This window comes from Schistocerca piceifrons, chromosome 7 (assembly GCF_021461385.2).
Source record: "Schistocerca piceifrons isolate TAMUIC-IGC-003096 chromosome 7, iqSchPice1.1, whole genome shotgun sequence".
Lineage (NCBI taxonomy): Eukaryota > Metazoa > Arthropoda > Insecta > Orthoptera > Acrididae > Schistocerca > Schistocerca piceifrons.
Genome location: NC_060144.1, coordinates 480,807,693 through 480,833,760, shown reverse-complemented (window position 1 = coordinate 480,833,760; position 26,068 = coordinate 480,807,693). Strand labels below are relative to the sequence as shown.

Sequence of the window (26,068 nt, the reverse complement as noted above, 5' to 3'; positions counted from 1 at the left end):
CAGGTCCCATATCCTTAAATTCCCACCTTTTTGCAGTTTCTTCAGTTTTAGTCTACAGTTCATAACCAATAGATTGTGGTCAGAGTCCACATCTGCCCCTGGAAATACCTTACAATTTAAAACCTGGTTCCTAAATCTCTGTCTTACCATTATATAATATATCTGATACCTTTCAGTATCTCCAGGATTCTTCCATGTATACAACCTTCTTTTATGATTCTTGAACCAAGTGTTAGCTATGATTAAGTTATGCACTGTGCAAAATTCTACCAGATGACTTCCTCTTACCCCCAATCCGTATTCACCTACTATGTTTCCTTCTCTCCCTTTTCCTACTCTCGAATTCCAGTCACCCATGACTATTAAATTTTCGTCTCCCTTCACTACCTGAATAATTCCTTTTATCTCATGATACATTTCTTCGATTTCTTTGTCATCTGCAGAGCTAGTTGGCATATAAACTTGTACTACTGTAGTAGGCATGGGCTTCATGTCTTATCTTGGCCACAATAATGCGTTCACTATGCTGTTTATAGTAGCTTACCCGCACTCCTATTTTTTTATTCATTATTAAACCTACTCCTGTATTACCCCTATGTGATTTTGTATTTATAACCCTGTATTCACCTGACCAGAAGTCTTGTTCCTCCTGCCACACTAATTCCCACTATATCTAACTTTAACCTATCCATTTCCCTTTTTAAATTTTCTAACCTACCTGCCCGATTAAGGGATCTGACATTCCACGCTCCAATCCATAGAACGCCAATTTTCTTTCTCCTGATAACGACGTCATCTTGAGTAGTCCCCGCACGGAGATCCAAATGGGGGACTATTTTACCTCCGGAATATTTTACCCAAGAGTACGCCATCATCATTTAACCATACAGTAAAGCTGCATGCCCTCGGGAAAAATTACGGCTGTAGTTCCCCCTTGCTTTCAGCCGTTCACAGTACCAGCACAGCAAGGCTGTTTTGGTTAGTGTAACAAGGCCAGATCAGTCAATCATCCAGACTGTTGCCCCTGTAACTACTGAAAAGGTTGCTGCTCCTCTTCAGGAACCATACGTTTGTCTGGCCTCTCAACAGATGCCCCTCCATTGTGGTTGCACCTACGGTATGGCTATCTGTGTCGTTGAGGCACACAAGCCTCCTCACCAACTGCAAGGTCCATGGTTCATGGGGGGGATGCCAACAATACTTTTGAAAAAATATATATGTGGAATTACACAGTTTTCAGGAAAGATAAGATGTTCTTTAGTAAAGCAGGAAGGAAGGCTTTCAAATAAAGTATGCCAATCCTAAAACAGACAGTTATTAGTGAGTTCAAATTTTCAAGTGCACATGGTTCTCACACATTACCAAGTGCTATTGCTCAAGGAGGAGCTTCAATAGATTAGCTATTTTTTTTGTTACACGTAGCAGATGTTGTGCCTGTTCTAGGTGCAGTATGGTTTACTGCAACAGTTCCTGTAGATGTTGAAGATTTCTTTACATAAACTGATTCAGCATTGACTGTTTATGCTGTTGTTATCAGCTTCCTGTAAATAATACACTGAATTTGGAAAAGTACAACTTGAATAAGAATTTGTAGGTTTTATGTATGCATGGTGTATATATTGCATAAATAAAAGAAAGCAGAAAAGGAAAAAAAATGTATTTATATTTGGAGTATGACTATAGTATGTGGAGATATTCCCCTTGTTATGTCTTAGAATCAGTTTATAAATTATTTCCAAACAAAGTAACAAGGAAGAACAGTGAAGACAAGTAAGCAGAGATACTGCATGCACTGGCGAAACCTTGTGGTCACTTTGTACTTGTCTTGACTCTAGCCCAGTGGGATGGGCCGCATGTCTCTCTTTGATGGAACTGTAGTAAAGTGCTCAGTGGAAGCAGGATCTACAAGTTGTTATCTGACCCTTTTCCTGTTACCATAAGACCATTCATTTGAAACACAAAGTGTTTTTCAGATGCAGCAAACAATGGTCTAATGTGTATTTGCTGCCTGGATCCCAACCAGATTGCATCTAAGTCTGGGCAGTAAGCAAATCCCAAGTTTTCGCTCGTGTCCTATAAAAAGATGACTAGGTAAATGCTTGAAGTATTTGCATAACAATGGAATAGCAACAATATGAAATAGAAATAGGATAAATTGTTTCTCACCATGTAGAGAAGGCATTGAGCGATGCACAAGCACATTTAAAGGTAGATTAAGCTGTTGGACAGAATCCTCGTACAGATGTAAGAAAAAACATACACGAATGACTTGTGCTTTAGTGTCCAGAGATGGTAGTGGCACTGTTAATGGGAACTCTATGTTTTTTTATATCTGGAGGAGGATTCTGCCCAGTAACTTATTCTACTTCTAAATGTGTCTTTCTGCCACTCAAAGCCTCCTGTGTGTGGTGAGTCGCAATCTATCCTCTTTAATATCAATATTACTCCAGCCCAAATTTTCCACTATATGTAGTGCTGGAAATGACTGTTTGGTTGGACACACAAAAGCTTATGTTCGGTCGCATAGTGGAATTGAAACTGTATTGTGTTGACATTCTTTAGTGCACATTTTGCAACTGTTTTTTTATAAAATGGTTCATTTGCACCATCGTAAAGTTATAACACTGGACTCTCTTCAGGGAGCGAAGTACTAATTTTGCTAATTGTTAATTTTAGAAATAAACAAATCAACATATGTGCATATTTCCACTCATTAATGTCTTGTGGCACAATTTTTATTTGGAAATAAAGTTCTGATTGCTCAAATGGAAGCAGTAGGAATAATACGTAGTGTTCACCCACAAACACCATACAGACACCTATCAAGGAATTTGCATTTTAACTGCAACTTCACAGTACATATATTCCCTAATAAAATTCATCAGAAATGATCAATCACAATTTTATAAGAGTAACAATGTCTGTAGCTGCAACACCAGAAGAAAACCTGACCTTAATGATGCTGTCAGTGTCCAGAAAGGAGTTCAATATGCAGCAGAATAACCTTCGACAATTTGCCCAATAACATAATGCATATGTGTAACAGGTAGAAAAGCAGGTTTTAAATGAGCCTAAAATCATTTCTTCTGAACAGCTCCTGTTCCCTAACTCAAGTTTCAATAAAACTTGTTGCGTGTGTAGCTAAAAAAAAAAACTAAATTTAAGTGTATCAGTAGTTAAATGAGTAGCATTAAAGACAATTTTTTTCATTCTTATTATGTTTAAAGACAGTGTGCTCTGTAAGTTACCTGTAAATCACCACTTTGTAGCCCTACTGACATAAAAGCCATGTATATATAACCTGTAAACTGATTCGTGCCCATAATTTCAATAAAATTCATGCCAGTGATCTAAAAAACATGTATCATAACTAATAAGAGTTAATGAACACTGTTGAAAAAATAATGTTCCATTTGAAGGTAATGTTCTTGCTTCAGAATCTTGTAGTGCAAATGTTAAAATATTAAATCATCATCAAAAATACTCGCTCATTTGTTTTCTATTACTAGTTAAATGTTTAGAATTTCAAAACCATTATGGCTATCTGTTATGTGGAATAAATACTCTGTATAAAAGCCCAGAGATTGCTGTTTTTAAGCATGTGACATAGTGCATATGGCTTTTAACAAAATTTAATTTGTTAGTATAGTGTAACTAATGGATAAAATTCCAGAACTGATTTGATTTTGCTATTCGTGGGCAAGCCAATGGTAGAGCAAACTGTTTAAGGACGCACAGTCCTCTTTGTGTAGTTCATGAACTGAAGCACTTGAAGCTTATGATCCCATCAGAATAAGAAATATTCAGCTACTTGCAAATAGTGTTAATTGTTACCCAAAATATGATTTTATATTTATACTACCTTTTCCGTTCTCCAACATATGCAAGTTGATAATTTGTTTTGTTTTATGTATATACAGGACTGGATAACAGCACTGAAGCCTCTCTGTGTAACACAGCAAACAAGATCACCCAAGGTGCAAAGGTTGAGAGAGTTAAGGTGCCTGCAGCTGCATATTCTTGATGCTCATAGGTAATACATTTCCCTGAGAATGGTTATTCTGTCAGTTAATAGAAAGTATTCCAGATATTTGTATAAGGTAGCAAAGTCACAATTAATATTTGTATTCAGCAATCATAAAATATCCAACTGCCATTTCCGATTTTCATGTGCACAAACACTCTCTCTCTCTCTCTCTCTCTCTCTCTCTCTCTCTCTCTCTCTCTCTCTCACACACACACACACACACACACACACACACACACACACACACATTTTGGGTGCAGGATGTTTCTGTAAGTTGTATACACTAGCTCACGAGAAGTATCCAGACGCTCCTATGTAATGTGAAATTGCCCACTAGATGCCATGAGAAGTGGACCTGCCAGTATAAAAGGAGGTATGGAGCAATGTGTTGTCATTAAGAGATGCAGTAACAGCAGAATGAATCAGTCAGGAGAATTCAGTGACTTCGAATGTTGACTAGTCACTGGATGTCACTTGAGTAACAAATCCATCTGGGACATATTAACCTTTCTAAGTCTGTCCAAGTCAACTGTTAGGAACATAATTGTGAAGTGGAAATACAAATGAACCATCACAGCAAAACCAAAACCATGCAGACGTCATCTGGTTGATGGATAGGGACTGTCAAGTATTGCAGAGGGCAATTGTAAAAAATCACACAAGATTAACAGAAATTGCTTGTGAGTCCCAAGGTGTCATCAGCTATCCAGTTAGTACAGTGACTGTGTGTCGGGAATTAAAAAGAATGGGATATGATAGCTGAGAAGCTTGTCATTGGTCACACATTTCTGTAATCAGTGATAAGTGACACTTGAGGTGATGTAAAGAGTGATATCACTGGGTGACTGGGAACAAGTGATGTGGAGTGACGGACCACACTCTAACCAGTGGAAACCCCTGGCGAATGTTACCTGCTATCGTGTAGTGCTGACTGTGGAGTACCGAGAAAGTAGTGTTACAGTATGTGGGTGTTTCTCATGGTTATGGTGTGGTCTCCTTATTTTGCTTAAGAAAACACTGAGTGAGTGTATAAGGGTATGAAAGTGTTTTACAGCATTGTGAACTGCACGCTGTAGAGGAACAGTTCACTGAATGATTGTTTGTATTGGTATGACTGTGCTACCTGTCATAATACAACTTCCACAAGGCAATGGTTTGTGGACAGCAGAATTCCTGAAATGGGCTGGTATGCCATGTGTCCTGACCTGAAGCCAATACCACACCTTCGAGACAAGTTAGTGTATCAATTTCACTCCATACCTCAGCATCCGACATCGACATCGAGAATGAGCTACAGTTCCTCAGCAGGCATTCAGACAGCTCATTGACAGTGACTCCAGCAGAGTTCAAACTGTCGTAAAGCCGAATGGCAGACACATTCATAATTATGTTCACTAGTAGAAGTCCAGATACTTCCATTTAGTGTATATTAATGCCAATAGTTTGTCTGTGTTCTGAGATACATTGAGCATTATTGTCAGCCTTTTGTTATGATAACAGAGAATGCTACAGAGGTACAGATTATTAATAGGGACAGCCCATGACTTAATGACTATTAATAATGTAATCCTGTTGAGACCTGAAATGTCAGATAGCACAATTCATTGATTTGGGCCAAACAAAACAGTTTGTGAAAGCCTTAGCCAAAGACTGATAATGTTTCAAATGTTACAGTGAGAAGTCTCCCCATCTACTAAGAGTGACATTGAGGAAGGCATTTTTGTTGGACCAAACATTCGAAAAATTATTTTCAATCCCAGCTTTGAATAAAAATGACTGTAAGTGAGAAGAAAGCTTGTGTAATTGATGAAAATATTTGTGTGTGTGTGTGTGTGTGTGTGTGTGTGTGTGTGTTTTTCCCAACAGAACTGACTCATATCCTACTTGTGTCATAACAGGATTTGGAAAATGTCAAGGTTCATTTTATGAATATGAACAGTTGTATTGATTCCCCCCCCCCTCCCCCCTGAAATATTGGGTGATATCAGTGACAAAAAAGGAGAGCACATTCATCAAGACATCAAAGAACTGGAACGATGATATGAAGGCTGCCGGAATACTGATATGATGGGAGGCTGTTCTTAGTCCTTTGATAAGATGTACAACTGGCAGTTCATAAGACAAAAAGCTATATTAGATGTTTTAATGAGAAAGGAGAAAGAAAATTGCTGTATCTTGCTACTAGTGCCTGTGAATGTGAGTGAGTGTGCTGAGAGTAATGTCGCTGTTTGTGTGTTCGTAAATCGACTGACAACCGTATCGGCACAGGCAAGCCACTAGAAGTCGCCTGTGGGAAGTATGCACACGGCACGATCTCTGTTACACAGTCTGTCAGCGACTCAGGCCTATATATGCACAAAGCAGCACTGTCTCACTCTCACTGTGTTCTTTTAGTTTGTATCACTCACATCAGTTGTTCTGTGTATCGTTTATGTTGCATATTCCAAACGATTCTTTTGTCTCGTTGTGTGGAGTCACAGGACACTTATTTCCTTTATTGTTCAGAGGTTTATGAAAAAAGCTGTAATTGTGTTACTCGGATCGGTTTCATGTATTACTTGGTTACTACACAACTGGTTGATTTAAGTACGCACGCGTGGCAACGCCACTTTCAGCACGCACACTATTAGCAGGATACAGCAAAAATACAGTATAATTCAATGAAATCTTTGTAGATACTGAAAAATTAAATTACTCTTCATTCCAAATACATCTGTCCTGCAAATTTTCTAGTTTATAATAAAGCCACATTTTGACAATACAGCAGATAATAGTAAAAAATTGAGATCAGATACATATCAGTGCCAAAAATACCATAGTACTAAGTTGTTACGTAACAAAGAAGAATAAAAACTATTTTTTCATTGTGTTGTGTTTTGGTACTCTCCACTTTTAAGTTCTTAATTTGTAACATTACTTTATCAGCTTCATCTGCACCTACAATATTATACTGCTACTGTTATTTGGTTGTTACCATGCTGACAGAAAGTTTACACAGTCTTAATTTTTGTGTGGCACATTTTTTATAGGCCTTCTTTTGAAAATTTGGTAATCTGCAGTGCCCAAGAACCTCCTATGCATAATCACAGACTGTAGCAAAGTTGCTCACAATTACTTTTTCAGGTATTCATATTTTCGAGTGGTACCACTGATACAAGATTGCAGTAGAGACCAAACATTCACACTTCCCTGCACATTAGTGGACTGTTAAACTGGAGCTCCTTTCTACAAATTTGTATTTTTTCAAGACTCTGTGTTAAGTGCGATTCTACTAATGTTCTCTGGCTTTTGATATTCCATTATTCATCAGTAACATTTGAGCTGTTTTATTACAGAACAGTCTAATTACATATACCCAAGTTGTATAGACTGTCTATACATCATCATCTGACGAAAGATTTTGCTGTTTGTAGCTCTTATGTACAATTCATCAAAGACAATTTCGTTATCTCTTTCAGATAGAACTACAGGTAAAAGAAACTCTCCCCCCCCTTCCCCCTCCCCTTCTCCCCCTCTGCCCCCCTCCCTCTCTCCCCCTCCCCCCCCCCCCCCCCCCAGGCCTCAAAATTAAGGATGTGCTATATACACTAAAGAGCCAAAGAAACTGGTACACCTGCCTAATAATATGTAGGACCCTCACAAGCACCCAGAAGTGCTGCAACACGACATGGCATGGACACAACTAATGTCTTAAGTACTGCTGAAGGGAACTGACACCATGAGTCCTGCAAGAGTATAAGGGGCTGGAGATCTCTTCTGAACAGCATGTTGCAAGGCATCACAGATATTCTCAATAATGTTCATGTCTAGGGAGTTTGATGACCAGCGAAAGTGTTTAAACTCTGAAGAGAGTTACTGGGGCCACTCTGCAGCAATTCTGGATGTGTGGGATGTCGCATTGTCGTGCTGGAATTGCCCAAGTCCATTAGAATGCACAATGGACACGAAACGATGCAGGTGATCAGACAGGATGCTTCCATACGTGTCAACTGTCACAGTCATGTGTAGACATATCAGGGGTCCCGTAGCACTCTAATAGTGAACAGTCCCCTGCTGACATACACTGTCCATGGATTCATGAGGTTGTCTCCCTACCCGTACACATCCATCTGCTCGATAAAATTTGAAACGAGACTCGTCCGAACAGACAATATGTTTCCAGTCATCAACAGTCCAGTGTCTGTGTAGACAGGCCCAGGTGAGGCATAAAGCTTTGTGTCGTGCAGTCAGTAAGGGTACACAAGTGGGCCTTTTGCTCCAAAAGCCCATATCGATGATGTTTCATTGAATGGTTCATATGCTGACACTTGTTGATCACCCAGCATTGAAGTCTGCAGCAATTTGCAGAAGGGTTGCACTTGTGTCACATTGGACAATTCTCTTCAGTCATCATTGGTACCATTCTTGCAGGATCTTTTTCCGGTTGCAGCGATGTTGGAGATTTGATGTTTTACAGGATTCCTGATATTCGCAGTACACTCATGAAATGGTCTTACGGGGAAAACTTCATCGCTGCCTCGGAGATGCTGTGTCCGATCGCTCATGCACTGACTGCAGCACCTTGTTCAGACTCACTTATATCTTGATAACCTGCCATTTTAGCTGCAGTAATCGATCTAACAACTGCGCCAGACACTTGTCGTCTTATATAGACGTTGCTGACCATAGACGTTGCTGACCACAGTGCTGTATACTGCCTGTTTACGTATCTCTGTATTTGAATACGCATGCCTATACCAGTTTCTTTGTCACTTCAGTGTATGATGTCTCTGGTGTGCATTTTTATCGTAGGTCATTCTAATATTCTCAGCAATGTACAGTTGTGGCTGCATTGAAATGAAATGAAACGATTATCTAGCAGTAATTTATGCTAACTTAACTTCTGTGTAACCATAAAAATAAAAATTTGACCTTACACACTGATCAAAACTGTTTGTTATTACATGTTTGTCACATGACCCTACAGCACTGCTACATGGCCATCAGCAGTACGTTGGTTAAGATTTGGACAGCAGGCAGTGGTTTACCAATAATAACAAGTCACACATGTACCCTGCACATCTTGAAAACTTCAAGTGGTGTGTATGCTTTCACCTGTGGGTTTATGTACAGACATTTGAGCACACAAAATAGTATTGTAGTATTCAATACATGACCTACTTCACTGCAAGTAATTGTAATCGAACTGTAATTATAATGTTTCATGTGTAGAGAAGACATCTGCATATACTGCAATAATATATGTGCAGATTATGATCAAATTTTATATCTTCCTTTGGAAACGGACTTAAATAATTGCCAAAGGTGTTATGCAAGAATGTAACTACTGTAGGGAGATCTAGTGGACAGCTGGAAGTCAGGAAAATAATGAAAGTAGTTAATTTATTTTCAAGGTGAAGAAGAGGAAGTCACTTTATTGATGGAGAAATCTGTTAAAGATCGGAAGACCGTTTAGTACTTGGCTACCTGAAAATTATTCCGATGTATAATAAAAGGAGACCAACAAGATTATGAAAGGATCTTAGCTGAAGACTCTACTGCAAAACTGAACATTACATGGATAAATCCAACAGATATAACACACTAAAAAACACACATAAAATATTCAGAAATCGGTTATTTCTGTTTTGTTCGCGATTGTTCGTACCTCCTGTTGTCACTTTTTCAGTGCTTTCGTCCTTTCACTTTAAAAGGACAGACCTCTAGTTCCAACAGTTCTCTTACATCTACTACCTTCATTGTCTCAGAGGATTATGTAGAGACATAATATTTACCTTACTTCATACTGTGCCCATTTGATTCATCTAATTAGATATACACTCCTGGAAATGGAAAAAAGAACACATTGACACCGGTGTGTCAGACCCACCATACTTGCTCCGGACACTGCGAGAGGGCTGTACAAGCAATGATCACACGCACGGCACAGCGGACACACCAGGAACCGCGGTGTTGGCCGTCGAATGGCGCTAGCTGCGCAGCATTTGTGCACCGCCGCCGTCAGTGTCAGCCAGTTTGCCGTGGCATACGGAGCTCCATCGCAGTCTTTAACACTGGTAGCATGCCGCGACAGCGTGGACGTGAACCGTATGTGCAGTTGACGGACTTTGAGCGAGGGCGTATAGTGGGCATGCGGGAGGCCGGGTGGACGTACCGCCGAATTGCTCAACACGTGGGGCGTGAGGTCTCCACAGTACATCGATGTTGTCGCCAGTGGTCGGCGGAAGGTGCACGTGCCCGTCGACCTGGGACCGGACCGCAGCGACGCACGGATGCACGCCAAGACCGTAGGATCCTATGCAGTGCCGTAGGGGACCGCACCGCCACTTCCCAGCAAATTAGGGACACTGTTGCTCCTGGGGTATCGGCGAGGACCATTCGCAACCGTCTCCATGAAGCTGGGCTACGGTCCCGCACACCGTTAGGCCGTCTTCCGCTCACGCCCCAACATCGTGCAGCCCGCCTCCAGTGGTGTCGCGACAGGCGTGAATGGAGGGACGAATGGAGACGTGTCGTCTTCAGCGATGAGAGTCGCTTCTGCCTTGGTTCCAATGATGGTCGTATGCGTGTTTGGCGCCGTGCAGGTGTGCGCCACAATCAGGACTGCATACGACCGAGGCACACAGGGCCAACACCCGGCATCATGGTGTGGGGAACGATCTCCTACACTGGCCGTACACCACTGGTGATCGTCGAGGGGACACTGAATAGTGCACGGTACATCCAAACCGTCATCGAACCCATCGTTCTACCATTCCTAGACCGGCAAGGGAACTTGCTGTTCCAACAGGACAATGCACGTCCGCATGTATCCCGTGCCACCCAACGTGCTCTAGAAGGTGTAAGTCAACTACCCTGGCCAGCAAGATCTCCGGATCTGTCCCCCATTGAGCATGTTTGGGACTGGATGAAGCGTCGTCTCACGCGGTCTGCACGTCCAGCACGAACGCTGGTCCAACTGAGGCGCCAGGTGGAAATGGCATGGCAAGCCGTTCCACAGGACTACATCCAGCATCTCTACGATCGTCTCCATGGGAGAATAGCAGCCTGCATTGCTGCGAAAGGTGGATATACACTGTACTAGTGCCGACATTGTGCATGCTCTGTTGCCTGTGTCTATGTGCCTGTGGTTCTGTCAGTGTGATCATGTGATGTATCTGACCCCAGGAATGTGTCAATAAAGTTTCCCCTTCCTGGGACAATGAATTCACGGTGTTCTTATTTCAATTTCCAGGAGTGTAGATACTGATATATTGCAGCTGCTTTAAAATGTATGCCTAGTCATCAATTTTTTGTCCCTATTCCTTCGGAAACACTTAATTTCCCCTTCCCAGTTATTAAATTATTTGTAATACAGAAACTGAATTGTGTTATCATTCAAAGCAGTCTTTTCTTCATATGTTTTTTGTGTTGTTTTAATTTCTTGTAGAATTCATGTGAGTGCATTTATTTATGGTCAATATGTGTTTGGTATTTCTTTCTTCCTCAGGTTGCCATACAAGTTAGTGCCAAACCCTTTTTGTATTATATCTCTTAATCAAGTGAAAGTGGCCCGTACAAAAGTAAAAACAGGGCCAGATCCAGTCTGGGATGAGGAGTTTATTCTGGAGTAAGTGATATCTATATTTCATAAAACTACTTTTTTATCTGCTGTACATGTGTGTGACATATTTTTGGCTTCTTTGCGCTATCAGGTATTGCACTTAATTGACACTACTGAAGCATAATTTTAAGTCTTTCCACCTTTTTAATGTAGACTGTAGTCTCTCCAGAAGACTGCATTTCAGTTGTAATTGCACCATCTTACCAGTAAAAGCAGTTTATCAACCCAGAAAAGATTTTCGTTATTGAAGTGAAATGAAACGTTACAGTTAACATAGAAATAACACACTTTACAGTCATTTTAATTCTAATGGTAGTACACCAACGGTTTTCTTTTTTTCTCCACAGTGATGTCCCACCAGATGTTTTAACATTCACTGTAACTGTGTACAACAAAGGAAAGCGTTCAAAGGATACCGAAGTTGCTGAGTTGACAGTGGAGCTCAGTAGTTTGACCAATGGGGATGAGGTACATTGATTGTGTTATATTTAACAGTATTATAGTTCTTAGATGCACATAAAAATTGATCTGAAAACAGTGTTACACTAACCACTTTGGATATTGTATGTAAACATCCTGATGATAAATAAATAATTTCCGTGTTGCTAGCATTATGATTTTTGTTTTATATGCCATCTTTTAGTTACTACTAAGTTTAAATACAGAATGTAGAATCCTCTAAACAAAGTTCCATGTCATTAAGAAATCTGCTGAGTTGTCTGCATTTTGTGGCTTCCTCCATTATAATACATGATTTTATTTTATTGCTGTTATTAATGCTTTCCTTCTTTAAGTACTTGCTGTCTAATTTTTTCCAGCTCTACTTGAATCATCTCCCGTACTTCTGTAGTTTAATTGTACTGTTTATTTTCCCTACCTCCAGAATGACATCTCATTTTTTTGCTTTGTGTGGATTACCTTGACCATTTGCTGTACGACTGAAATCAGTATCACTGTTCAGTCACCATTTGATACTCTCACTGTAAAGACCAAGAACTAAGCCCTGTGATGTTGATAAGCTATCTAGTTGGATAGTGCCCAATACTTTCAAGTTTTGTATTTGTTCTATAATCAATATGAAATGTTGCAGCATTTCATTTCTGTTCTGGAATTGGAGAGCTTTCTCTGTAACTTAATGGTGTAGGAGGAGGAGACAGTCAGTGTAGATCGGAGATAGTACATTAGTAAGCACCTTATCAGCTTTGCTGATGACAGAAGGGGTGGAGTGATTAGTAAAAATTGATTTATAGAAACAGAGAAATGAAAGGTGGGAATAATAATGCAAATAGAAAAGAAAAAAGGAGAGACAACGGGGCATAAAAAAATTAGTTAAACTAGAAAACGGAGTAATAAGTAATAGAACCCAGTACGTTGTCCTCGATGGTGAGTGTTCATCGGAGGTGAGGGTATCATCTGCAGTGCCCCAGGGAAGTGTGATAGGTCCGCTGTTGTTTTCTATCTACATAAATGATCTTTTGGATAGGGTGGATAGCAATGTGCGGCTGTTTGCTGATGATGCTGTGGTCTTACGGGAAGGTGTCGTCATTGAGTGACTGTAGAAGGAAACAAGATGACTTGGACAGGATTTGTGATTGGTGTAAAGAATGGCAGCTAACTCTAAATATAGATAAATGTAAATTAATGCAGATGAATAGGAAAAAGAATCCTGTAACGTTTGAATACTCCATTAGTAGTGTAGCGTTTGACACAGTCAAGTCGATTAAATATTTGGGTGTAACATTGCAGAGTGATATGAAGTGGGACAAGCATGTAATGGCAGTTGTGGGGAAGGTGGATAGTAGTCTTCGGTTCATTAGTAGAATTTTGGGAAGATGTGGTTCATCTGTAAAGGAGACCGCTTATAAAACACTAATACGACCTATTCTTGAGTACTGCTCGAGCGTTTGGGATCCCTATCAGGTCAGATTGAGGGAGGACATAGAAGCAATTCAGAGGCGGGCTGCTAGGTTTGTTATTGGTAGGTTTGATCATCACGCAAATGTTACGGAAATGCTTCAGGAACTCGGGTGGGAGTCTCTAGAGGAAAGGTGGCGTTCTTTTCGTGAATCGCTACTGAGGAAATTTAGAGAACCAGCATTTGAGGCTGACTGCAGTACAATTTTACTGCCGCCAACTTACATTTCGCGGAAAGACCACAAAGATAAGATAAGAGAGATTAGATCTCGTACAGAGACATATAGGCAGTCATTTTCCCTCGTTCTGTTTGGGAGTGGAACAGGGAGAGAAGATGTTAGTTGTGGTACGAGGTACCCTCCGCCACGCACCGTATGGTCGATTGCGGAGTATGTATGTGGATGTAGAAATGAAAGTTACATAAATAGCTAAATTTTACCATACAGAAAAATTCTATTTATTAACAGAAGTTAACTACAGTAGGGTGACATACTGAGAGGATTTTTATGCTGGATGATTGTGCATAATGAATGGTCGTGCTGTAAGTGGGATTAATGCAGGAAAGAAAAGTAGATAACACAACATTTGTGAGCAAAATGTCGAGGTCAAGTGTGATGTAACAGTTCTGAAACACTGTACTCATATTGGAGTGATATACCAATATTGGAATAGTATGGTTTCAAATCCAAGTTTCCTTTTAAGATTCTCCTATTGTCTCTGTAAATAAGTTTGTGTGATTGCTTTCACAGTTATTCCAGCAAGTTCACAGTGAATTCCGTTCAGACTCTTCGTCTGAAGAACTGATAACTTACATGTTCTGTCATGTTAAAAGCTGACGACAACAAAAATGAAAAATGTGGAGGGTGCAATAGCTTTAAAGATGAGTGTACTCTGCAATGCCTCTCCTGTGTTCATAAGATTTTCACATTTAGAGTAGTGTATCAGCTTCTGTTCTGCTTTCTCCAAAAATGCTATGTTTGCAGATGTTGTCCATGTGTTGATTTTATGGTACATTAATATAGCTCTGTCTGCTTAAGAGCTATGCTAATGTATTTGTTAATTCAGTTTTTTTTTCAGTAAATTGTCATTATTCAGTGATAATTAATATCTTTTCTGACTTCACATTCTGCACTCAGAAAGTGGAATGGATACAGCTATGTCATGTTTTTACCTCTTCAGACGGAGGACTGGTACCAGCTGTCGGGCATCACACCAATCGGCGAATGGGGCTCACTACGTCTGCGCACAAGATATCTGCATGACCTTATAATGCCACAAGAAGAGTACTCTCCACTGCAGCAGTTGGTACTGGATCCATCTCTGGAAGTGGTTCGAGCTTTGGCAGACACATGCCACTTGGACAGAGCCCCACTAGCTACTTCTTTGCTGCGTATTTTTAGGTATGATTTTGCAGTTAAATTTTTTCACTGAAGGAAAATATTTTTATGCTTTGACAGTAAGTGTGTATCCATTAGCCAAGTATTTTAACTGGTGGCAGATATGATGGGTTCTTTTAATTTAATGTATGTGGTCATCTGTTTTCAATCAGTGCCACATTTTTTATTTCACTTATAAATCATTTTCTGCTACACTAGCAACTACTGCTTTTTGCATACTCATTTCCAAGTTGTTGTTGTTGTTGTTGTTGTTGTTGTTTGTGGTGGTGGTTGCGCTTTTTTTATTCCCCCCCCCCCCCCCCCCCCCCCCCCCAATTATGAGTCTGGCTCCAGCTGCCAGAGACTGTGGTCGTGTGTGTGTGTGTGTGTTTAATTTTGACAAAGGCGTTGTTGACCAGCAGCTAATTGTCCGACAGTCTTTTTGTTGTGCCCTTCTATGACTCAGCATCTCTGCTATACTATGAGTAGCAACTTTTATTATATTGATACTTATTCCAATGTAACATTGTTACAGTCCATCCTAGATTTTCCATTGTTTAACAAAGTTATTCTCATACAAATAGAACTGTTTCATTAGGGAAGTAATACATATTTATTTTTCTTTCCCTCTACTTTAAAAATTTTCATTTAACATAAAACAGTTAAATACTTGAAGTTACAACTGTTATTTAGTGCAAACTCCAACATAAGAAATTCTCCTAAGGGGATAAATCAGCTTTATTTTAATATAAAAAATAAAATTAAAAACCTTGACAATATTTTCATAGTAAAATTACAGCTTACAGCAAACATTATGCTGCCTCATGATTCATCTAATGTGTTGTAACTATTTCTTCCTATGATGTATTATCTGCTTTATCTTGGTGTGGCCGTTGTTCTCTCCAACTTTTTTCTAATTGCTTTAAAATCCAGAATTGCTACACCACATTTCTAGGAGTAACTTGTGATACTACTTTAGAGTTAACAAATTGTGTATTATCTCATCGCTAAATATAAGAACTGCACTATATGACTACTGCCAACATTCTGTATGCAGGATAATAGTAGTCTGGCAAAAGTCCATTCCTTTGCATCTGGCAGCATTCCTTCATTGTTAATATTACAATGCTTTGGTAGTCTGTGAATCTCCAGGGCAGGCTGGTGAGGCCAGCGATCCATGGAATACATATTTGTGCGTCCGAGTAGCTATTTTCAATTGTGAAATCAGTGCTATAGCCATCCCATGTTGAAAGTGCACATTGTTCCTTAATATAGCTTGATGATGATGAAGTCTCATGCTCCATAACAGAACGTAGGGGACTATGTGAGAGACCCGCACCACTGTACTAGGCAAGGTCCTAGTGGAGGTGGTTTGCCATTGCCTTCCTCCGGCCGTAATGGGGATGAATGATGATAATGAAGACAACACAACACCCAGTCATCTTGAGGCAGGTGAAAATTCCTGACCCCGCCAGGAATCGAACCCGGGACCCCATGCTCGGGAAGCAAGAACGCTTTCGCAAGACCAAGAGCTGTGGACTAATATAGCTTATTCCATGCAAAATAAAAATAAAATCTCCACACAATATTCTCTAAATTCAAGAAGTTATAAAATAACTTTTTGTTATGAGTATCATTTGTAAGAACATGTAGGGGTACATACTACTCTTCTAGAGGGATGTTTATCACCTCAAAACTCTACAGTCTTTCACATCATATAAGTATATTAATTATCCTAACTTAAGAGCAATGCACTGTCCATAGGGATCCAATGACGAAAAGATGTGTTTCTTCAGTAGAATTTCAGAAGGGCGTACCAAGAGGATTGCTGCTCATTTGGATTCAGTGTGACAGATGAGTAGGGTGCCGCAGTGGCAGTATTTGAATGTGGGAAAAGCAGTAGAGAGATACAGTCGCTCAGAGAGAGGAAGAAATGATGGAAAAAGGAAGATCAAGGGAGCCCGAGACGAAGGAGGATAGAAGATAGACCCTAAAGGTGGGACCAAGCGAAGTGGCGTAGTGGCTAGCACACTGGACTCGCATTTGGGAGGACAACAGTTCAATCCTGTGTTCGCCCATCCTGATTTAGATTTTCCGTGATTTCCCTAAATCACTGCAGGCAAATGCTGGGATGCTTCCTTTGAAAGGGCACAGCCTACTTCCTTCCCCAAGACAACCCAACCTAAAGGTGGATATCTTTCCCCCTCCACCCCAGCTTCCCACCTTGTACTTCAGTGGCACACTGGAGGATAGTGGTGTTTGCCAGTCCTGCAGTACATACACTACCAGCATCAACCACAAAGTACTTGAATTAGATTTAGCTCCTTTTTATAGAAACTTGTTACATCAATCCTCCGATCACTTTTTGTACTCTCCTTTAGTTGATTGCCGTCAGCTATGTTCTCCTGATCATCGGGCACAATTTATACTTTGTGCATAACAATAATTATGATATATCAGCAGTATTAGTGTGTCATCTAATTTAAACACTCCATAAAACTATTACTATTACCACCTATCCAGTAGAAAGTAGTAACAACCCTTGTATATCATTATTTGTAATAAAAATTAAGTATAAAGCATTGTCATCTCATAGAAAAGTAATATAATTACTAATCTTCTTCATCATTAGTACTACATAGAATATTATAAATTGTTCAGTGAATTCCATAACTGGCATCCAGTACACTACTCCTATTTAAATTAATCACAGCCGTAGCTAAAGGTCGACATAGGAATCTCAATGGGAAGGTCTAATTACTCCAGCTACAAGATCTAAAACTGCAGATGAGATACTTATTAATTGACCCCCTTCATTGCGGCTACTAGAGTGTGTGATCCTAGTAGGCTGGTAGATGATTTCTGTTATGATCTCCCTTACTCATGTATTTTGGCCACCTGATCCTCTACATTCTCTATGTGACAGTCTAGCTCCCTTATTTTTCTCAGCCTCAACTGTAGGTTTTTTTCTAAAACACCTATTCTTCCGTTTCGTCAACTTTCCATCAGTTTCATATTGTTATGAAAAAGGCTGAAAGAGCGTTGTGAAAGATGGCAACATTTCAGCTGACTTTCAGAGACTCTGTTCTTCCAGAGTACTTTAAAGTCATGATTTATCACTTAAACACTTGTAAGGTCTAGGCAGCATGTAGAAATCATAGCCAAATAGCCTCTGAACCTGGCACCACAAGTTAGTCTCGTCAGTTGTGCATTAACTGTAGTGACAATTATACCATCTAGAATCAGGATTGTCATATTACTTGAATGTGAAGTAGATCCAAAAAATTTAAGTGAATAAATTCATACAAAACAGCAAAGCAATAAAATCATACAAATCACAACAGTTCCCTAATTCTTCAATGCCTTTTGCTACTACTGTGAATAAACTAATGCAAAAAGTTGATATCTCCACAGACAGAGGCACTCTAACAAGAAATCTTAGTTGTGTCAGAAAAATCTGATTACATTTCTACAGAGTCCATGTACAATGAAGGAACCATCGTAGGTTCTCCAATTTGGTAACAAGATAAGGATAAAGGCACAGAAAGCCATTACTGTTAATAACTGCTCTGACACAGCAGTGAAAAGTTCCTATCACAGGGATAAGATCATTGTACACTCCTGGAAATTGAAATAAGAACACCGTGAATTCATTGTCCCAGGAAGGGGAAACTTTATTGACACATTCCTGGGGTCAGATACATCACATGATCACACTGACAGAACCACAGGCACATAGACACAGGCAACAGAGCATGCACAATGTCGGCACTAGTACAGTGTATATCCACCTTTCGCAGCAATGCAGGCTGCTATTCTCCCATGGAGACGATCGTAGAGGTGCTGGATGTAGTCCTGTGGAACGGCTTGCCATGCCATTTCCACCTGGCGCCTCAGTTGGACCAGCGTTCGTGCTGGACGTGCAGACCGCGTGAGACGACGCTTCATCCAGTCCCAAACATGCTCAATGGGGGACAGATCCGGAGATCTTGCTGGCCAGGGTAGCTGACTTACACCTTCTAGAGCACGTTGGGTGGCACGGGATACATGCGGACGTGCATTGTCCTGTTGGAACAGCAAGTTCCCTTGCCGGTCTAGGAATGGTAGAACGATGGGTTCGATGACGGTTTGGATGTACCGTGCACTATTCAGTGTCCCCTCGACGATCACCAGTGGTGTACGGCCAGTGTAGGAGATCGCTCCCCACACCATGATGCCGGGTGTTGGCCCTGTGTGCCTCGGTCGTATGCAGTCCTGATTGTGGCGCTCACCTGCACGGCGCCAAACACGCATACGACCATCATTGGCACCAAGGCAGAAGCGACTCTCATCGCTGAAGACGACACGTCTCCATTCGTCCCTCCATTCACGCCTGTCGCGACACCACTGGAGGCGGGCTGCACGATGTTGGGGCGTGAGCGGAAGACGGCCTAACGGTGTGCGGGACCATAGCCCAGATCATGGAGACGGTTGCGAATGGTCCTCGCCGATACCCCAGGAGCAACAGTGTCCCTAATTTGCTGGGAAGTGGCGGTGCGGTCCCCTACAGCACTGCGTAGGATCCTACGGTCTTGGCGTGCATCTGTGCGTCGCTGCGGTCCGGTCCCAGGTCGACGGGCACGTGCACCTTCCGCCGACCACTGGCGACAACATCGATGTACTGTGGAGACCTCACGCCCCACGTGTTGAGCAATTCGGCGGTACGTCCACCCGGCCTCCCGCATGCCCACTATACGCCCTCGCTCAAAGTCCGTCAACTGCACATACGGTTCACGTCCACGCTGTCACGGCATGCTACCAGTGTTAAAGACTGCGATGGAGCTCCGTATGCCACGGCAAACTGGCTGACACTGACGGCGGCGGTGCACAAATGCTGTGCATCTAGCGCCATTCGACGGCCAGCACCGCGGTTCCTGGTTGTCCGCTGTGCCGTGCGTGTGATCATTGCTTGTACAGCCCTCTCGCAGTGTCCAGAGCAAGTATGGTGGGTCTGACATGCCGGTGTCAATGTGTTCTTTTTTCCATTTCCAGGAGTGTATTTGTAAAAAATGCATTTTGATCCTACTGATACCACTGCACCGTGGGAAGGTGCTGTATTCTCCACTTAGGTGGAATGGCTGTTTTTCTAGATACTGCGGGTTACAGATATTTAAGAGGTTGCCATTTAAGAGTCCATGCAACATACGAGATAACAGTATACTTACTGCCACAAGAAGCTACAGACTGTAGTGGTCTCATGGTCTCATAATACAGTTCCATTGCTCATTTCTCATAACGAAGTATTGTGAAGTATAATCCACTTGCCACTATAATCACGGCGTCAAGAACCTCATGATAGTTCAAGAATTGTGTATTGTAAGCTCTGACACCAACACAAAAGCTCAGCAGTTCTGTAGGGCCATCTTCCGGCGTAAACCACTCACTGTGTTTCACAGATCTCACAGAAAATGATTTGATGACATGCCTTAACACACAGATGTTCCACATGAAAGTTAGATATACTTCTTGTCCTTAGTCAGCATAACTGTGTCTATACTGTACAAACAGAGCTGTTTTGAATACTCAAGATCTGCCACATACATATTGAGCATGCAGTAAAGGAAACAAAAGAAAAATTTTGAGTAGGAATTAAAATCCATGGAGAAGTAATAAAAACTTTGAGGTTTATCGACGACATTGTAATTCAGTCAGAGACAGCAAAGGAACTGGAAGAGCAGTTGAACGGAATGGACAGTGTCTTGAAAGGAGGATATAAGATGAACATCAACAAAAGCAAAACGAGCATAATGGAATGTAGTCGAATTAAATCAGGTGATGCTGAGGGAATTAGATTAGGAAATGAGACACTTAAAGTAGTAAAGGAGTTTTGCTATTTGGGGAGCAAAATAACTGATGATGGTCGAAGTAGAGAGGATATAAAATGGAGACTGGCAATGTCAAGGAAAGCGTTTCGGAAGAAGAGAAATTTATTAAAATCGAGTATTGATTTAAGTGTCAGGAAGTTGTTTCTGCAAGTATTTGTATGGAGTGTAGCCATGTATGGAAGAGAAAAGTGGACGATAAATAGTTTACACAAGAAGAGAATAGAAGCTTTCGAAATGTGGTGCTACAGAAGAATGCTGAAGATTAGATGGGTAGATCACATAACTAATGAGGAGGTATTGAAAACGATTGGGGAGAAGAGAAGTTTGTGGGACAATTTGACTAGAAGAAGGGATCAGTTGGTAGGACATGTTCTGAGGCATCAGGGGATCTCCATTTTAGTAGTGGAGGGCAGCATGGAGGGTAAAAATCATAGCAGATTCAGAAGGATGTAGGTTGTAGTGGGTACTTGGAGGGGTTAAGTAGTTTGCACAGGATAGAGTAGCATGGAGAGCTGCATCAAACCAGTTTCTGGACTGAAGACCCCAACAACAACAAACTTGTGTACTACAAAACTATTCAGTGTAATTTATTTTTCAAATTAAAGGTCTCTCAAACACACAACATTTTTGGGAAAATAAAACAGTGGAAAATCCTGGATGGAATGTAACAATATTATGGAAAGGATAATTGCTACTCAACATATAGTGGATAGTGATAGTCTTTTTGCCGTGCCTATCTGCAAGTCAGCATCTCCACTATATGGTGAGTAACAACTACCCTTTTCGCAATATTGTTACAGTTTTGGTAAAATTAGTCATGCAGAAGTGTCAGAAAATCTGACGTCAATTTCTAAAACTATTACTCGAGTGGAGTTCATTGGAAGTAGGGCATTTTTGTTTGATGTCAACTGCAGAATTATAGTGCTTTACACAGAAAATGAACTGTCATTTTACAATTATACATGTACTTCAGGCTTGTGACAAAATTAAATTCCAATTTTAACATTCAGCAACTATCAGTCAACAAAACTACTGCCCTCAGATTTAAAACATTTTTAAGTGGGAACCAAAAAAGTGCCAAATTTTGTGACATTTCATTTTAAAAAAAAAAAGAGAGATTTTACATGCAAGTTACCTCTTGTTTTGTAATCCATTTTAAACTATAAGGCTGCATTCACACTGCCGGCCAGGCCGAGCCGAGCCTGGCCGGGCCGCTGCCCGCTTTGATATCAAACACATGGTTTTGAATTGTGGTGTTCACACTGGCGGCCGGGCCGCGCCGACACGGCGAGAGCCTCCCGGAGCCGAGCCGGCGACATCCCGAATGTTTAATATTGCAGGCGCGAGCCTGTGGAGCAGCACTACAGCTTCTGCAGTACACGCATCACACGTCTCCCTTCTGTGAGACTGCACACGTCTTTTATTTTAAGATGTTACCTCACATTTCACAATCAGTGAGGAAAAATTACGTTTATTATAATGATACATGCGAAATTACTTTTATTTCATTTATTTACTCTACCGTATTTACATGCATTTACAGCAATAGCTTGCCAGCGATTGCGGCATTGCCGCCACTGAATAGTTCGCATTTACTTGTAAACGGACACTGATATGAGTGTCACTGAGGGACGGAAATGTGTCCCTACCAGATGACAATGCATTGTAAAGTCATGCTGTGGCACGTTACTATAAGCTGTTGTTTGTGACATCTTTTTGCGATGTTCTTACTTTAATGAATGCAGAATAACATATACATGACATTAACTTGTGTCCATCAATTTGGTATCAGAAATTCGGCTAGTAAGACAGTAATGATGCAGTTTCCAGATTATGGAACGAAGTAACCAAGGAGTGTGTTTCAGATAGTACACACAAATATAATTATTTTCCTTTATAATTTTGTTTGTTTTATTTACAATGAAATGAGATACCCAAAAATACAGTAAATAGCTAAGTACTTTCAATTCCAAAATTTATTTTTGAAAGGTTTTTTAATTATTTTAAGTTTAATTTTTAATGAAATATTCAACAAAAGTGTTCCTGACAGTTTTCGAACGTAATGTGGAATTTCTGTTGAATGTGGTACCAGCTGTCTGCGTATCAGCATTGTTACAAAACTTTTCAGCTTCAACATTGCATCCTTCTCTGTCAATGACAATATTATGAAGCAGACAAATGCACTTGACTATGTGATCAGCTACGTAAATGGATGTTTCAATTTCTTTCCTCAGTAGTCTCCATTTATTGGTCATTATACCAAATGCACATTCAACAACTTTTCTTGCTCTGGAATGCATATCATCGTATAGAATCTTCTCGTTGTCCAAATTTCTGCGAGGAAAAGGTCTCATCAAATTCTCTAATAAGGGGTAAGCTGCATCTCCCAAAATGACGTACGGTAGTTCCTGACACATTCCTTCAAGTCTTGTTGGTGGCGGTAATAACACCTCCCCATTTGTAAGTTTCTTATATAACATACTTTCTTCAAACATGCCTGCATCAGACTGTTTACCGTAGGCACCAACATCTACAGCTATAAATTTGTAATTTGCATCAGCAACTGCTTGGAGAGTACAATCGAATAATACTGTTTGTAATTGTAAAACATGCTGCCAGAAAGTTTACGACATTGGACACGTATGTGCTTCCCGTCTATACATCCAACACAGTTTGGAAATCCCATCTCGTATGCATTTGACTGGCAATTTCTTTAAATCGAGAAACAGTTGGCGTTGGTAAATGAATGGGAGCAAGTGACTCCCATATGGCCATACAAACGTCTTTCACCACCACTGATATGGTGGACACTCCTATTTGGAATGACGATGCTAGTGCACGGAAGGAGATGCCAGTGGACAGATACCTGAGAAAAAAATCGTAAAATGTGTTACTCAAGTGTGGTGTTAGGCGAAGTTTTTACAGTTTTGTTTGCACAGTAGATATTTACTTAGTCCATGACATTTCACAGTTATACAACAATAAATAATTAAAGAGACATTTTCTTGCACCCTTCTATATTCTTTCAATTAAAATAATGAAATCGAAATGCAAAGACCTGAGAGACAGATACAGAGAATAACTTGTGTAACTTGGCAAAATAAGGTCATGTGACCCAGGGAATAGTGTATTAAAATGCAATTCCACTCGGGCTTTGTTCTGTCATATGATTTTCCTAAGTTCCAAGAGCTATGCACAGTTCCTTATCAGTGGAAATAGAACCACTGAGTCAAAGGGCATTATCTCAAAACTCTTCGCCTATCAATCTGTCTATCTTACAAGGTAATGAAAAGAATTTTGTGAGGTCATCAGTGGCTCCACATGATGAACCATCACCACTGCCAAGCGCTGCATCATGACGAAAAAAGAAGAAAAAAGTTGGAAAATTCTGAAGGAGTATTTCTGCGATTCTTCGTTGAAGGCACAGCAAGACATTACCCAGAATGACGAAGCTAATTACTTCCTAATGATTCTCAGGAGTCCCATAAACTCTCTTCCCCTCAGATGTAGCGTCTGTGAAATTTAAAATACAAAAGCATGACTACAATTAATTGCAGGTAGTGAATGCTGTACAAAGTTTTACTGCAAACCAAAAAGTGTGTACTAATGAATCTTACCTTATCGTTATACACAATTTTTCTTCTGCTGTTATACTTCTGCGAAAATTTGTGTTCTGTTTCGAAATTTTGTCTTGAATGTTCTGCAGCACATACTGAAATGTATTATGATTCATTCTGTAATATGAATAAAATTTTTCAGGATAGTTTTTAAGTTCTTCATGTAAAGAAAAAAACTCTCCTAAATGTCTGTCGCTATTTATGGGATGAATCCTTAACATCCTAGTTCTTCTGTACTTCAAAGCTCGACGAGTACTGCAGAGTCAAAACAATACCAATAAAAGAGTGAAGACATTGTTCTACATGACAGCACAGACTAGCTAAAGGCGAGCAACTGTTGTCTGCAGCTGCGTTTTCTACTGACTTGCTTGTCAGCTGTCGAAGGGTGGGGATTTTTTAAAATTTATTTATTTGGCCTCCGGCAGCTAACAGCCATTTAGCCAAAGAGTGGGGATTACCTTGACAGTGCAGCGCAGCCCGCCAAGGAAGAAAAAAAAACAATGAAGAACAATGAAACGCACATATGTGTTGATCTACAGTAGTTTCATTAACTCTCCATTATTTTTCCTGTCAAAGTAGACAAAGAGACTACAGAATTGCGCTTCAGTTTCTGCAGTAAACGTATCACAAATCTCCAGTTTGTTTTTGTGATTAGTTTTATATCAAATTTTATCAGACCTATGTCATTGACACTTCTATCTAGACACTTCATCTAGACAATGAGACCATTAAAATAATATATGAGGGACCGACACTAGGTCTGCGCTGATCACTAGTAATTAGTTTTTTTCTGTCCTGCAGTATATGACTACACAAACCAAGCTGTAACCGCGCGAAACTTATGGACGTGGCACTGACGCCACTGAATAGCTCGCATTACTTGTGACCAGACACAGATATCAGTATCATTATCATTTCAAAAACTTTTTGGTACTTTTAGCTACATTTCATTCCCAACAATGTATGGTCTAAAACGGATCTAACAGTAAGCTACCCGCTACATAACTTTTTCACTACAAGATTTGTAAATCAAGTGCACAATGTTGACAAATAGCATCATTTCACAATGACTGTTAAGAAATATGGAAAGATAAATGATTCAATACGAAGCTAAGATGTTACACTACCACGTGTACAAAAATCAGATTTTTTAGCTGCATACTTTCTTCAAAATCGGTTGGGAAGCGTTACGAAACTAAGAAATCACGCGAAACGAAAAGTAGACTTTTTCTTTTTTCACAACGGAAGTAACGCTTTTAAGGAAAAAATAAGTTCATAAAACGATGTGGCGAAGTCTTATATACCGCTAAGAATTTTTAAAACATAAAAATCGGAGAAGTGGATTTTCCCCATTTCGCCTTCCCGGCTCGGCGCGGCGCGCAATGTGAATGCACTACACGTCGGCCTGAGCTGGCTAGGCACGAGCCGAGCCAGTACACGTCATCCCGGCCCGGCTGGCAGTGTGAACGCAGCCTCAGTTGCCATTTAACTGGCTGAGTGAAGCAGTCCAAAAGGTTGGAGGAAGGCAAGGACAGACCACCTAGTATACGACTGTGCCTAATAAACTTTGTGGTGTTCAAACCAAACTTTGTTTTAAGGACAGCTTTAATTATAGAGAAGTATTCATATTCCTAGTAGTGTGAAAATGCTGAGTTTACAGTCAGTTT

At 40.4% G+C, this 26,068-nt stretch overlaps 1 protein-coding gene across 2 annotated transcripts in view; it reads left to right on the top strand.

Moving 5' to 3' along the window:
* LOC124709125 (ras GTPase-activating protein 1) overlaps window positions 1–26,068 on the top strand; it is a 157,863-nt gene that overhangs the window by 63,558 nt on the left and 68,237 nt on the right. For both annotated transcript variants that reach the window (XR_007005390.1, XM_047240784.1), the window contains exons 9-12: window positions 3,921–4,033; window positions 11,517–11,636; window positions 11,978–12,098; window positions 14,724–14,944. Coding sequence is in view for 1 of the 2 variants with exons in the window: in XM_047240784.1 (XP_047096740.1) it covers window positions 3,921–4,033; window positions 11,517–11,636; window positions 11,978–12,098; window positions 14,724–14,944 (575 nt within the window). In the remaining variant the exon portion in view is untranslated. The remainder of the gene's footprint in view (window positions 1–3,920; window positions 4,034–11,516; window positions 11,637–11,977; window positions 12,099–14,723; window positions 14,945–26,068) is intronic.